The sequence below is a fragment of the Xenia sp. Carnegie-2017 genome, unplaced genomic scaffold (genome assembly GCF_021976095.1).
Source record: "Xenia sp. Carnegie-2017 unplaced genomic scaffold, XeniaSp_v1 HiC_scaffold_22, whole genome shotgun sequence".
NCBI classification, from domain to species: domain Eukaryota; kingdom Metazoa; phylum Cnidaria; class Anthozoa; order Malacalcyonacea; family Xeniidae; genus Xenia; species Xenia sp. Carnegie-2017.
Window position 1 is genome coordinate 770,353 of NW_025813485.1, and position 14,016 is coordinate 784,368.

Genomic DNA, 14,016 nt, shown 5'->3' on the forward strand with positions numbered 1-14,016 from the left:
CCCGGTTTGTGTTTGTTGGTTGTCTTTTGTATTGACTTTTTACGCTTGAAGCAGTGAAGCTGCATTAGAAACCAGATGCACACATGGGTGACAGCATATTAACCACTCAACTCAATTCATTAACCAATGGTTTACCATTTATTCGGCTTCCGACTATTTCCGAAGATATCTCGAGTAGAATTGATGTTTAGTTACTATGGTAACTAAAACAATTCTTTGGTTCTTGTTTATTGCCTTTATAAACGATCAGTTCTTCAATTTTAATTATTTTATGTGGTTTTTGTACTCAAAATCTTTTGTTTTTTATTTTTTTTAAACAAAAATAATGTAAAAGCACAAAAATTGTTGACATGACAGAACTTGGTAAAAATGTTGGATTTTTTGGACAATGTTTTCCTGTACGGAGTTTAACAAGAACGAACTTTTCAGAAGGAGATGGTTAGTTTAAATGCATCGTTATTGAACTTATTACATCAATGAAATTTTGATGAGTGGAAAGTTGTTAAAACTTATGTTAAGACTCATATGAGACAGTGTGAGACTTGAGTAACTGAGTCAGAGGACCTCTGGACTTTGGAAAATGCTATTATATAAAGCCCTTTATCAAAACTAAAATATTGAATAGTGCAATCTTGCTCCACTTGAACATTTATTTGCCCATACGATGATCAGGAATTTTTCACAAACGATTCTTTGGCAATGCTGTAGCTACAGGGGAAGGGCTGTATATGATACCCTGATAATTTAATAGCAGGTCAATTCAGAAAAATTTTCAAGAACTTAGGGCTAAGTTATTGCAGTAAAGTTTCTGGATGTAGTATGTTATTGAATTTTGATCCTTTATGTAATAGCTACAATATATTAACTTTATACTTTATGTATTAACTTTATATAATATATTAACTTGTTATATTAACTTTTAGGTGGTGCTTGGCTTGTTGCTTATAAAGCTGAACAAAGAAATCGTTTTAATGCTGTTTTGTGTCGTGAGCCAGATGTAAATTTATCTGGTGAATGGTTTGACAAAAAAGGAAATCTGAAAAGAACAAATAACCCATTGTTTGATACCAAAGGAAAACTTGATGCAAAATTCTTGGTTTGTTTTGACAAAACAGTGGAGTTTACATTTCTGATGTAATCTAGCATTATTATTTTATTTTGTAGTTAAATGTATGTTGTGTTGCTGATCCTTTGGATGTTTACAGCATAAATATTTCTGGGAAAGACTTGTGTCTAGTAAGAATCCAATTCATAATAAATTAATTACACCTCACCATATTTGTGTTAAAATTATCTTGTTATCTTAACTAGGTAAATGATGGTGATTTTTCAATGTTTAAAAATGTTTTTCATATTGATGCTGGAGAGAACAATCTTCAGTTGGGTAATTTACTTCCTATGGCTAAAATTTACGAAAAAAGTTTTATTTAATGTGAAATTGTGAAGTTGTTCTTACTCAACTTGATCATAAATATACTTCATTATCTTTTGTATGGTTTCCAACTACTATAATTAAGATTTTAGTTGAAATACAATCCAACCTTTTATTATTGAGTTTATGTCCGTTAAAGTTTTTTCATTTACGACGTAACGTTAACGTCTTTTTATGTTTTCATGCAGACAATTTTCGAGAATTTCCAAGCTTAAAAAGTTTGGAACTTCCTCTGAACAACATTGGAGGAAAAGTTGTTATCAATGAAAAAGACTTTACATCCTTGGATACGTTAGATATGTCTTGTAATAGTTTAACAGAAAACGATATTTTAGCCCTGGGAGTTTTGCCAGCACTAAAAGTTTTACATTTGACAGGTAATTTATGTTGATGTACATAGATTCAAAGTTTTAGTAAACTATGACTGAAAGAAAGTTATTCTTCTGTCTCTTTGACTTTTTTTATTTTCTTATCATTGACTGAGTGTGTCGTCTTTCTTACCATTGATACAGTGATACTATTAATTTATTAGCAATTTTTCTGTCCATTTTACATTGGCGCTGGGAGACCGGAGGCTAACCCCTTTGCTCTTACATATTTTTATTGTCGGTGTCCATGAGAGATGTAACTAAAACGTTAATGTGGGGGTATTATATATTCAGTTGTGTCTGACTGATTTCTTTGGAAAGCTAATTCATTTTCAAAAGAAATTAGTCGTGCACAACTGAATATATGAATTTACACCTCCCCTCCCAATTAAAGTTCTAGTCACGCCTCTGATGTCTATACCATCTTCACCAAACTTTCATCTTGAAACCGTTAATCGTTTTTGTGTATTTCATCGTCCATGACTACGAGAGTCATCGTGACAAGTGTTAAAGTTTTTATTTATAATTTGAAGTATCTTCTTTCCACAAAATTGGCATTTTAACAGTCGCCGTATCGTTCGTGTATATCAGAACAGAGATTTGTGCTTCTGTTTAGTTTTTAATGTAAATAGATACTACTTGCTAAACAAGATGTTTTACACCTCCTCGTTAATGTTTTTTTAGGAAATCAGTTAGAAAGCTTACCAACAGGAATGTCTAAGCCTGTTTCGTAAGTATTTGACTGTTGAAAATAATATATCATTGGGATTGTCATCAAAAGAAGAATGCGCTATTATCTAAGACGCTCCATCTATCCTGAACTTTTGTATCCATGATGTTTTTCTTGTAATCTTTTTGTGTTAATCTTGCTCTTCATTTCTGATTAATATAGAAATCGTCAAAATACATTCCATTCGTAAATTTGGAAAAACTTTGGCTGGATCAAAACTATCTCACGGATAAAGATACGTTTAGTTGTCTTGCTGATTTAAAGAGGTTTGTTGTAAATGGTTCTGTTAACTCTTTCAATTCTTTCTGACTTTAAGTTGGAAAAAGGAATAATTGTATATTTTGTTCGCTCCGTTTAGACTGAAATACTTGAACCTGGCTCACAATAAAATTTCATCAGTACCATATTTACAATTACTTCACGCCAAGTCTAAATCATATAAAAATACAACCGAAGAAAATACTCAAAGAGAAAGACAACATATGTTGAATGAAATGGTTAATCAGAAAATTGACAATGGCAATAGTAAAAAATCTATCCTTGAAGAAGACTTGTTTGGTGCAGTTGATTCTGAACGTCAGCCAGATTATCACCATGAAACTGTGAAAAATCAATGCAATCAAGGTATGGTGGGTGTTTTCAATCTTTAATACCCTATTGTTCCCCTCAAACCTCGATCGAAAATTTGTAGGAATTTACTTTTACTACGTCCTCTAAAAATTAAATATCTGCGACCATTTGCGAGCAAGCACTGCATTATATGCAATACAAAATAAAAACAGACATCTCCTGCAAAGGCGTTTATTTTGGCGCGTGATTAAAGATTTCAGCGTTGAATAGCAGCTAAAGTTTCTTTATTTTTAAATGCGATCGGAATGGAATTACACAAATAATAATACTCTGAAATATTTCTCGACTGTGATAGATTGATTTTATTGCAGTGCAGTTTATCTGTAATTGATCAGTGAAAATTTGTAACTGCAGTCAGTGAAAGAATCTATAATTGCACTGTTGTGGCTTTTATTGCCATTTTACGTCAAAGTAGCTGCAGGATGATACTTAATTTCAAAAGTCAAAACATAACAAATGCAATCTTCGACCTTTCTTTCGAGAATTAAAGGCTGTCGAACTCCATTCAATTTATAGACGTTGGAAATGCAGGAAATCTTTATAGCTACTGAAAATTGTATTTAGAATTATGAAGCATTTCGGTCTATTTTTATCCTAAAACCTACTACCAAGAATCTTTGCATGGTAACCACAGTACTTCAACTCCAGATCTTCCCTCTCTTTTTTTTGATGATGTCACATCTACTTTTCTATCCCAATGACAAGAGCTGACTCTACAACTTTTCATAAATTTTTCTTTTTTGATGAATATGTATTTTTCATTGGAATGGCTGTCAGTAGTTATCATCAAATTATAACAACATACTTAGTTACAGTGTAGGTTTGCCATGTTTCTCTTCAGAGTTTGTTTCAATGTGTTCATGTTTGGTCATATCTTTGTGGTAATTTGTCATTCAACTTGGATTCGATCTTTTCGTGGGTCTTATATGAAAAATGATGAAAATTTTTTCAAGAGATAAAGCTCTAAATTATTTTTGAAAAGAACGTTCAGGTCTTTTAACATGCAAATGATATTATGAACATCGTGTAGGTAGAAATTATTCTGACCTCCAGGGTTACACAAAACAATGTTGTCGTCTACTTTCCTTGACCACAACATGGATAAAAATTCTTTGTGTCAGGATTCCAACATGCTAAAATTACAAGTCAACAATGCAAGGTGTTTCCTGCAAAAGCAAAAAAGTACTTTATTACTGGAAGAACGTTTATACATAACTAGCGTGGGAATTCAATGAAGTCAACACTACGCACGCATGAATGTCTTCATAATCGTTAAAGAGACAATGAAATATTAGCCTGTAATGTTAAATACCTAAGATCAGAGCATTTTCGAACACCAACATTCAGTAGGGCATCGAGAGGTATGTCGATCACAGATAATTTAAAATGCTAACGATATTTTGGATGGCATTTTTATTGCCTTTGGGGAAACAAGCAAAGTTACAGAAGTAGATATTCTTATACTCGGAGCTGGAATAACAGGAATAACAGCCGGAAACACTTCCAAAGTAATAATCTTACAAACTTTCTCATTCTCGAAGCACAAGATTACATTGGAGGCAGAATAAAGCAAGCATCAATATCTAATATTACTGTGGGTATTGGTGCAAACTGGATACACTTAGTTGAAGAAGGAAAGAATAATCCAATCCTGCAATTGGCAAAAAAATAAATTTACAGACATATTTAAACAATGAAAGCGATTATTTCGTAAGGTCAGCGATAAATCACAATTCTACGAAATTTTTTTATTTTAAAATGTTGTGGTGATGTTCTTTAAATTTTGTTCATTTTCATTATGTTGCTCTAACAGGAGTACAACGTACAACAGACACGATTATGAAGAAACTGATAGACGCTTCAAAGAAATCCAATTGAAGGTAACGAAGAAAAATAAGGATAAAGTAAGAAATCAAGATGAACCCTTGATGTCGGCTTTATCAGCCAACGGATGGATTGCCGATACTCCTTTAAAACGAACAGTGGAATGGATGTTTTATGACTTCGAGTATGCAGTTAAAAGTTCACTTATATCAACACGACATTTCAGTGGTGAACCTGGAACAAATGCAATAATAACTGATTCACAAGGTTTTAGAGGCATTATTGATCATTTGGCTCAAAATTTTACAGAAAAAATCAAAACTAACACTGTTGTGGTTCAAATAAATTATACTTCAAACGGTGTAGAGATACTCACACGAACGAATCATAAATACCGCGCAAAATACGCTTTATGCACATTTAGTACTGGAGTTTTGGCGTCAGATTTGGTAAAATTTACGCCGATGTTACCTCAATGGAAAAAAGAAGCAATAAGTAGATTACCACTGGCATTTTATTGTAATATATTGTCAAATTTCCTTATTCCTTTTGGGAAAATCAAGAGTTCATCATCAATCCTGCATCGATTACCGAAACTTTTCCTCTCTTGTATAACTTAAACAAAAAATTCATAATGGTTCAAATATTTTGTTATTCACTGCTGTTGAAGACAATGCTCTGCGCATCGAGACTCAGAGTAAGGAGGAAACAATTGCTGAAATCATGAAAACATTGGCGAAAATGTATCCTAACGTCAGTTTACCCCAACCTCAAGGTATAATGCATGAGATGAAAAACTTAAACCAACACAAAATAACAAATTATTATTTTTCTCTATGTATAACACATATTATTTTTTTCTAAGAAATTTCTATTGGACGGTTAAGTCAAAATCCTTACATTCGTGGTTCGTTTAGCAACAGCGTAGTAGGCTCTACAACTGCTGACAATCGTAATCTACAAGGTCGTTTGGATAACCTGTTTTTTGCAGGTGAAGCAACAGATGAAGTTTATTGGGGTTATACACAAGGTGGATGTCTCAGTGGACTAAAACAAGCAAAAGCTATTTACAATTGCATGACTTCTAAGAATTGTCCAAAATATACACCTGAATATAGGAATAATTATGGTTAACGATTACAATGTAAACGAGAATTTATCATTAGTCTTTTTGTCTCGATTGTTTTCTGTTTTTTCCATGCATAAAACTTTGACTGTATTATCTATATGTAGTATAGGATTTTGTGTGTACTTTTAAGCATTATATGTTTGAAGTAATTTATGAAGGGCAACATATTCTCAATGTGTGAATAAATAAATACATCATCAACAAATTGTGATCTTGCTTTTGTCAAAGCAAAAATAATTTGCATAAATATAATGAGTGAAAAACAGCGCAAGAGGAAAAAGTCCTTCCTCTCTTGTTATGACTCTACGTTTCATCTTGACGTATTTATTATCAGAATTATACTATGGCCCCAGTATCGGGTATGATTGGATATGTTGGTGTTGATGTTGTTGATGTTGGCGGTAGTCAACGTCAGGTCACGGGTCAGCTTTGCCGTATTTGTTGTCTGGTTCATACGTCATCCTGTTAGTAACCACTCAACGTCATGTCACGGGTCAGGTTTGCCGTATTTGTTGTCTGGTTCATACGTCATCCTGTTAGTAACCACTCAACGTCATGTCACGGGTCAGCTTTGCCGTATTTGTTGTCTGGTTCATACGTCATCCCGTTAGTAACCACTCAACGTCATGTCACGGGTCAGCTTTGCCGTATTTGTTGTCTGGTTCATACGTCATCCCGTTAGTAACCACTCAACGTCATGTCACGGGTCAGGTTTGCCGTATTTGTTGTCTGGTTCATACGTCATCCTGTTAGTAACCACTCAACGTCATGTCACGGGTCAGCTTTGCCGTATTTGTTGTCTGGTTCATACGTCATCCTGTTAGTAACCACTCAAAAGATCACAACAATTACGAGCACCTTACAAACAACTTATTCACATTACTTCAATATGATGACGTATGAACCAGATAACAAACACATCAAACCTGACGTTTACTCCTCACTTTACTTTGAAGATGACTATGGCTAAAGTTGTCTGAAAGTCACTCAACATCAAAACCAACAGTCCTTTTCTGGACTCTACTAACATGGACGATCTACATCTACAAAAATGTATTAAATATTTTATAGTTTGAAGCATTTTTATCTTGTGTTTTTAAACTTTACGATGTGCCAACAATTTTCACCAATATTTCATCAGTATTTTCAAACAGTATTTTCAACAGTACCATTTTTATCCCTTTTATAACATGTTGCTCGTTTCAAAAGTTATAAAATCGTTTAAAAGCAGTTTGCGGTTGCATAGTTCTTATAATGTTGTTACACATGCTGGCCATAATGCAACATGTTAAAAATACTCTTAGCTTGTTTCCTTTTAAAGAAAAGTATAAATATTTTTATGACAAACCATTTTACGAACGAATTTTGCCATCATAAGAAAGGCACCTTTATCAACGAGCAATCGTTACTTATTTACTCAGACATATTTCTGAAGCATTTAACATTATGTGATTAGATAACTAAATTACGCTTTAATAATGAATTTTTTCTAGGACAATTTTTCGGTAGTTTTTACCGGAATCTTATACATTATAAATGTTTCCTAGATCGATATATGTCACCATTTTCATCACTTCGTATTATAAATTTGGCCAACAACCATATTAAGGATGAAGAAGATCTACTAGAACTATCAACATGGCCTTGTCTTGAAAAAGTGGTTATATGGGGTAACCCAGTGGCAATTAGTGGTAGATGGGGACCTCCAATGGTCATGCAACAACTGAGTCTTGTAGCAGGGATAGAAGTTACTAGGTATGGTGTACAGTTATTGGATAAACTCGTCATTTTCTTCCAAACATTTTATCACCAATGTATTTGTAAGCTTATTTATTCAACATTTCTATTTAATACGACATTTCAAGCAAACTTTTTCTTTGTGTAGACAAACCTTAAAAATTTACCATCCATTAAAAATACCAATTATGATTTCTATACTATTTAAAAGTTAAAATCTGTCGTTTTGAAACTTACAGACAGTTAGGTGCAGGTAAGACCCTGATTCACAATGAAACCAGGTTATTATTTGTATTCGTGTAAAAGATCTTTTCTTGTCTGACTGCAATTGCTGTTAGCTAAGACTCATTTCTCCGCCATCTTCTGAAAAGATCTAAAAGAATGTTGAATGTATTTCAATCATGTAGGCATAAACCTTCAAATAAAGATAAGACACAAACAATCAAAATACCAAGAAAAGTAAGTAAATTAAAAAATTATTACTACGGATTTCATCAAGTAGTGAAATTTGACTTCAAACGTCGTTGACTTCAAACGTCGTTGACTACACGATAGTTTAGCCCATTGTGCGTTGTCTGTTCGTCAATAAAAACCAAAGTCTTTTTTCCTCAATATAAAATTTATGGATTAAACACCTATAGTCTTACCTTTACAGTCCAGTAGCCATTTTTTTAAAGCAATTAGTGCCAAATACAGCAAAACATTCTGCTCTTCTACCATAAATTAAGGTATTAGATGTTTCTACAAGAAATCTTCTAACGTTGGAGCCACCGAAGCATTCAACAGTAGGATCTACGTACAAACTTATTCCCCAATATCTTCATCCAATGGAAACGATACAAAGATGGACGACAACCAAAATAACCAACATGATATGAACGATCTGTGTACTTATATTGATGACCAAACTAACATCACTCCAAGACAAACTACTCCCTCAGAAGAGCGTATTTTTCTTACACAGGTAAAATCTAAATTCGTACAATGAAACAAACGTTTTTAATGTGAAGATAATAAGTTTACTTTAAAACACAGAGAAAAAATGATAAAGATGAACAAAAACTGTTTCCTTATCAGACTTTCACGTTATATAGACTGACAATGATGAAAATGATGAAATACTAATCTACAACAATGAACCTAAACAAACCACGATTCCAGACAGTGTAAATGATAAACCTAAAATATCTAAAAAATACAAGGGATATGAAGATTTACTGACCATTGATGAACAATATCCTGAGGAAATAGAGCTACCAAGGACAATACAAGGCAACGTAACAGCTTTACAATATGTGTTAGATCATCCACTTACGTTTACACAGCATAGCTTACAGCAGCAAAAGACCGAAAGAACGTCGAAATTAACGAGGCACTCTGCGGTAACTAAAGTATACTCCATAATTTCTGTTTTAAATTCATTCAGTTTTTTATTTACCCACGGTTTTCGTTATACTACAGTCAATATTACTCTTGACTCATAAAGAAAACTTGTTAGCCTCACATATCATGAGTTGCTAGAATGTTCAATGAAAACCGACTGGGTATCAACTTGATTTTTTCCATAAGTTTCTTTGTCAATAAGTGAAAAATGCTTTTTATTAATATGTTAGCAAGGAATAGTTACACTCAGGATCTATCCAAGACAATTTTCTGGGGATGGTTGTCTAGTTTTTATTAAATTTGAAATGGTGAATACTTTGTGAACGTTGCTGCATTATGCTAAACTTTTCACTGAGTTCTGTTGTTCTTCAATCATGACAGAGAGATATTTTCTGAAATTTTGCTCTATTGCAAGCAAATCATAATTGTTTTTGTCTCATTGTTTGGTATACCAATATTTCCTTGAGAAATTGCCACCCTGCATGCTCTCTAGCAGTGTGCGAATTAGTTCAGAAAAAACGATGTGCAATTTTTTTGACAAAAGTGTTTCTTTAGTGGCATAATCAAATCGATATTACGTTAATTATTATATAGCGCTAATTGCTAAATTAATATTTTTAAGCGTGAACAAATTCATGATTTACGACAGTGTTTTTCGTTAAAACCGCTGATTTTTGCACATCGTTTGAAAAAGTGATGTGCAATTGTTTTCATTTTAGCTAAAACGATGTGCAAATTGCACATTGCACATCGCACACCGTTAATAACACTGCTCTCTAGCCAAAGCTCAGAGAGGCCATGTTAAACCCATCACTAAATTCATCCTAAAATCAAATTCATTACTTTTCCAAATCAAGTCAAAAATGAAAGAAATTTAATGTCATTAATCATTTAATCAAAATGAGTCATGGAATCTCCATTATGCAACTTCAATGTTGTACAATGGGATATATGTTCACATAAAAGCCAGAGTTATTTGAAAGTATTCATGACTTATTTGCAGTCTCATGTGTTTTTTTGTGCATTTTTTTGTCAGCAGCTCAACAACAATAATGGAAAGAAGATTCCAGGTTCAACCACTGTGGAACAGCTGGGTTTAATACTTGACAGAATGTGTTTGCACAAAAAATCAATAGAGAGTAACTTAGGTACTATATGTTAGCCAACTATATTATGCTCAATAACATTGCTTGATTTGTTCTGACAATATGATTGTGGTACTTTATATTCAATGTTAATTTACATTGCATTGGAAATATACTAAATAAAAATTGCAAATTTGAAAGATAACTCAAATGTCACTCTCTAAGCCAAACCGCTAGCAGTTCTAAAGCCTAATTCTCATACTTTGCCAAACCATCACGAAACAATGGTCATGGTCATTGTACATCGCAAAAAATTGACAAGAAAACACAATTTATTATGCGTATTCATCAAACTATAAGCAGTCACCAACATTAAGGACCTAATGCTGACAACTTGCAACAGTATAAGAACCAGGCTTAATATATGCATTCTCATAAGTGGAAAGCACAACACTACTTAACAATTTACTTATTTATTTACTTACTATATTGTCATAATTGGTTCTGTTGTTTCATGTAGAAAATTTTCTAAAAGAAAAGAATTTTAAAAAGAATAAGAAAGAGATAAAAGAAGCCAAAAGATTGCTTAATGAGGTTAGCAATATAAAAGTCGTGCCTAAAATAATTGCTACATATTTTGATTAATAAATGATTAACCTAATAAGAAAACACAACTATACACTTGACATTACAACAATAGATGTTACATTGTTTGAAATTTAAGTTTTATTTACAGATTATCACTCTCATACAAGAGTTACATGACTAAAATGTATTTGGGGGGTGTTATGTTGGTATCAATGTTTGTAGTGCCCACATTTTCAACAAGACCAATTTCTTCTGGCCGTGAATGAATGGCTGGAATAGCTGTTACAATCTAGAGCTCTAGTTAATATGTTGTAACACCCCTCATCCTCACCCATTACGTGCCCCCCCTGTCTAAGACAGTTGTCATAGTAATGCTAAATTTTTTTCAGGATAGAGTAAGTTTGGAAACTGAAAGTCTGAATATGTTCACAAATTACAAAGTATATACTATTTTCGTTTAAGGTTCAAAAAAAATACAATGAAGTACGATGTGAGTCATTAAAGTTAACAAACATCAACGACGACTCATATTTTCAAGAAAGCAGGGCAGGATCTTGATGATGCCCATTTTTCCAGAAGTAATTAAACAAAACAATAATAATAAAGATTTCTCAATCACTCACCTAACAATTGCTTTTAAATAACTAATCTTTTTACATTAAAATACATTCGTAATGATTTAACCATGATTATTGAACAGTTTAAACTTTAACTGTATAAACATGGTATGAACAGAAGTACATGGTGTTGTGTTTCCGGCTCTCCGCAGTGCTGCTGTATATATTTTCTAGTGAATGACTGAATGTTATTGGCTAGAAGTAATGCACGTTGTGATTGGTTGTAATATAATATAAATGCCTGAGCTTCATGTTGTGTCCACGTGGTCACAGCGAAGATCTGCTACGAAGCAGCATACGGAGAATTGTCCACAAGATTGTTGATTTATTCTTGCATTGATCACATCTTTGGGCAATGTCTCGTCTCTCACATGCTTCGGGGAAAGTCCCCAGACTACTGGTAGAAAGTACCAGACGTAAATTCTTCAGTTTTCCGTGTTGCTCTATGGCCAAGATACCTTACGGTGGAGCCGAACATATGGAAGATGTTTCGTCAAAGCACAGTTATGCAGATGGCCAGTGATGGTTCAACTCAATGGGGCTTATTCTTGCTGTGACCACCATATTTTAAATCAATAAAAGGTCTGTTGTTTTCGTTTACTGTGTGTAATTTACTTCATTTTGGGTAGATTGCTCGCCACGTGGTTAATTGACACACGTGTGACACCAAGAAAGATCGAGCTAAAATGTTCATTTTTTCTTCTACATATTTAACTCAAAATTCTCTTAAACTCTGAAACTACTGACTAGTTCTCAGATATCAATTTTAATGATGACTAGTTCATTAAACTTGAAGTTGTAACAGCCAAAGGTAGCAGTAAAGAAGATCGTAAAATTTAATAGACTGTAGTATTCATTACAAAATTCTAAATTTCATGTAGATCAAAAGCTAACCCAAAATTTGCCCTGAGTATGAAATATTTCAGCTATCAAATGTTGACTAACTTATGGATGAAATACTGTTTATCAAAGATTTTGAGTTGTCAAATAAAGTTTGTTGATATTATAGACAACTTTTACAGTTACAAGGAAGATTTTTCTAGCAATGTCATTATATCACTCTCCAGACTCTTAGGAGAGGTGGTAGGTGCATAACGCTTGTATGGTACTCCATCTTTATCACATAGGAACTTAGTAAAGTTCCATTTAATTTTGTCAAGAAGAAAACCACCTTTAGCTTTTTTTAAATAAACATACAATGGATCTGCGTTTGGTCCATTCACATCAATTTTACTGAACATGTCAAAATCAACACTAAATCCTTTCACAAATTCTTTAATTTCTTCTTCATTCCCTGGCTCTTGACATCCAAATTGATTACATGGAAAAGCAAGAATACGCAAACCTTTTTCTGCATACCTGACAGACAAATATAAAAGCCTTATCACATGAATGGCAAAATAAGCTAGAGTCCAATGTTAACCTGTCTTGTTAATCAAAAATTTCTTTATTGTTACAATTTGATGACCATTTTGGTACAGTCACATGACCCAGAGGAAAATAAATAATTACAGCACTTTAGTGTTAATTGCATCATGGATTAATGGTATTTCATACGATTGTAGAAAAATTAACAAAGTGAGGAAAAAAGTACCCACACAACTAAATTCAAACCATTCTGCATTCCTATGAACTCTAGTGTAGCGTAAAAGGCTATAAACAAATCCCTAGCGGCAGCAAAACCATACGATAATTCGAAGACTAACTTTACACAGGCTTAGAATGGAGGAATTGTTGAGTGAATTAAACATACTTGCTATGACATACTTACTTTTTGTGCAGGTCTTGCAGTTGGGGATAGTTCGAGTTAGTAAAACCGCATTTAGAAGCTACGTTTACAATCAGCAACACATATCCTTTGAACTTAGATAACGAGACCATATTACCATCAATATCTTTGACTTCAAAACCCAAAATATCTTTCGGTAGCTCGCTGTTTGCCATTGCTCTGAATTTCAAAAAATCGTTGCGAATTTTTCGAAGAAAGGAACCAGATCGTCGCAAAACGAAAATCATTAACTGCGAAGGTGCTCAAAATTCTTCTCTAATATGGACGGTCATGGACAATACTCAGACACCGACAACGACCGGAGGGAGTGGCAATGGTGGTAATAACATTATGTGTTATGTAACCGCTCACGCCCGGACCCATAGATATAGTTCTATTATATCTATGCCCGGACCCCCTTGCCGCTAGTGGCAGATAACATTATAATCATTGTATGAATGTTTGCAAGAATATTATATATTATTCAAATTAGTAAAGTGCAGAATGTGACCGAAGTAGGTAGGCCGCTCTGCTCATGCGTACATTCAGCACCTAAACGTTTAGGAAAATTGGATTTGGTTGCATCTAATTTGCATAGAAAAACTGGCAAGCCATTAGACATAAATACGACATTTCAACTTCAACCAATTCATAAAAACAGAACTTATCGCAGCAGTGTATTTAATTTTGTGCTTTTCTCTTTTTTTTTAATTTTGACGTCACGT

General features: G+C 33.4%; 3 protein-coding genes across 3 annotated transcripts; 2 read left to right on the top strand and 1 right to left on the bottom strand.

The window, feature by feature from the left end:
• The first annotated feature begins 221 nt into the window (after positions 1 to 221).
• LOC124446823 (X-ray radiation resistance-associated protein 1-like) lies at positions 222 to 12,086 on the top strand. Its single transcript, XM_046997704.1, is given in 16 exon segments — positions 222 to 438; positions 924 to 1,096; positions 1,165 to 1,236; positions 1,312 to 1,384; positions 1,621 to 1,809; positions 2,485 to 2,530; positions 2,693 to 2,716; positions 2,719 to 2,796; positions 2,889 to 3,154; positions 7,661 to 7,994; positions 8,258 to 8,313; positions 8,579 to 8,814; positions 8,945 to 9,241; positions 10,270 to 10,381; positions 10,839 to 10,912; positions 11,369 to 12,086. Coding segments are annotated over 16 exon segments (2,214 nt in total). The 5' UTR covers positions 222 to 350; the 3' UTR covers positions 11,465 to 12,086.
• Positions 4,464 to 6,318, top strand: LOC124447110 (polyamine oxidase 6-like). The gene is given in 5 exon segments (XM_046998005.1): positions 4,464 to 4,875; positions 4,974 to 5,509; positions 5,512 to 5,607; positions 5,610 to 5,759; positions 5,850 to 6,318. Coding segments are annotated over 4 exon segments (936 nt in total). The 5' UTR covers positions 4,464 to 4,875; positions 4,974 to 5,088; the 3' UTR covers positions 6,119 to 6,318.
• A 249-nt stretch (positions 12,087 to 12,335) lies between the features above and the next one.
• Positions 12,336 to 13,617, bottom strand: LOC124447112 (probable phospholipid hydroperoxide glutathione peroxidase). Its single transcript, XM_046998008.1, has 2 exons — positions 13,295 to 13,617; positions 12,336 to 12,882 (listed from the first exon to the last, which is right to left on the bottom strand). The coding sequence occupies exons 1-2, from the start codon at positions 13,537 to 13,539 to the stop codon at positions 12,546 to 12,548; spliced, it is 582 nt and encodes a 193-aa protein (XP_046853964.1). The 5' UTR covers positions 13,540 to 13,617; the 3' UTR covers positions 12,336 to 12,545.
• Positions 13,618 to 14,016: the final 399 nt, after the last annotated feature.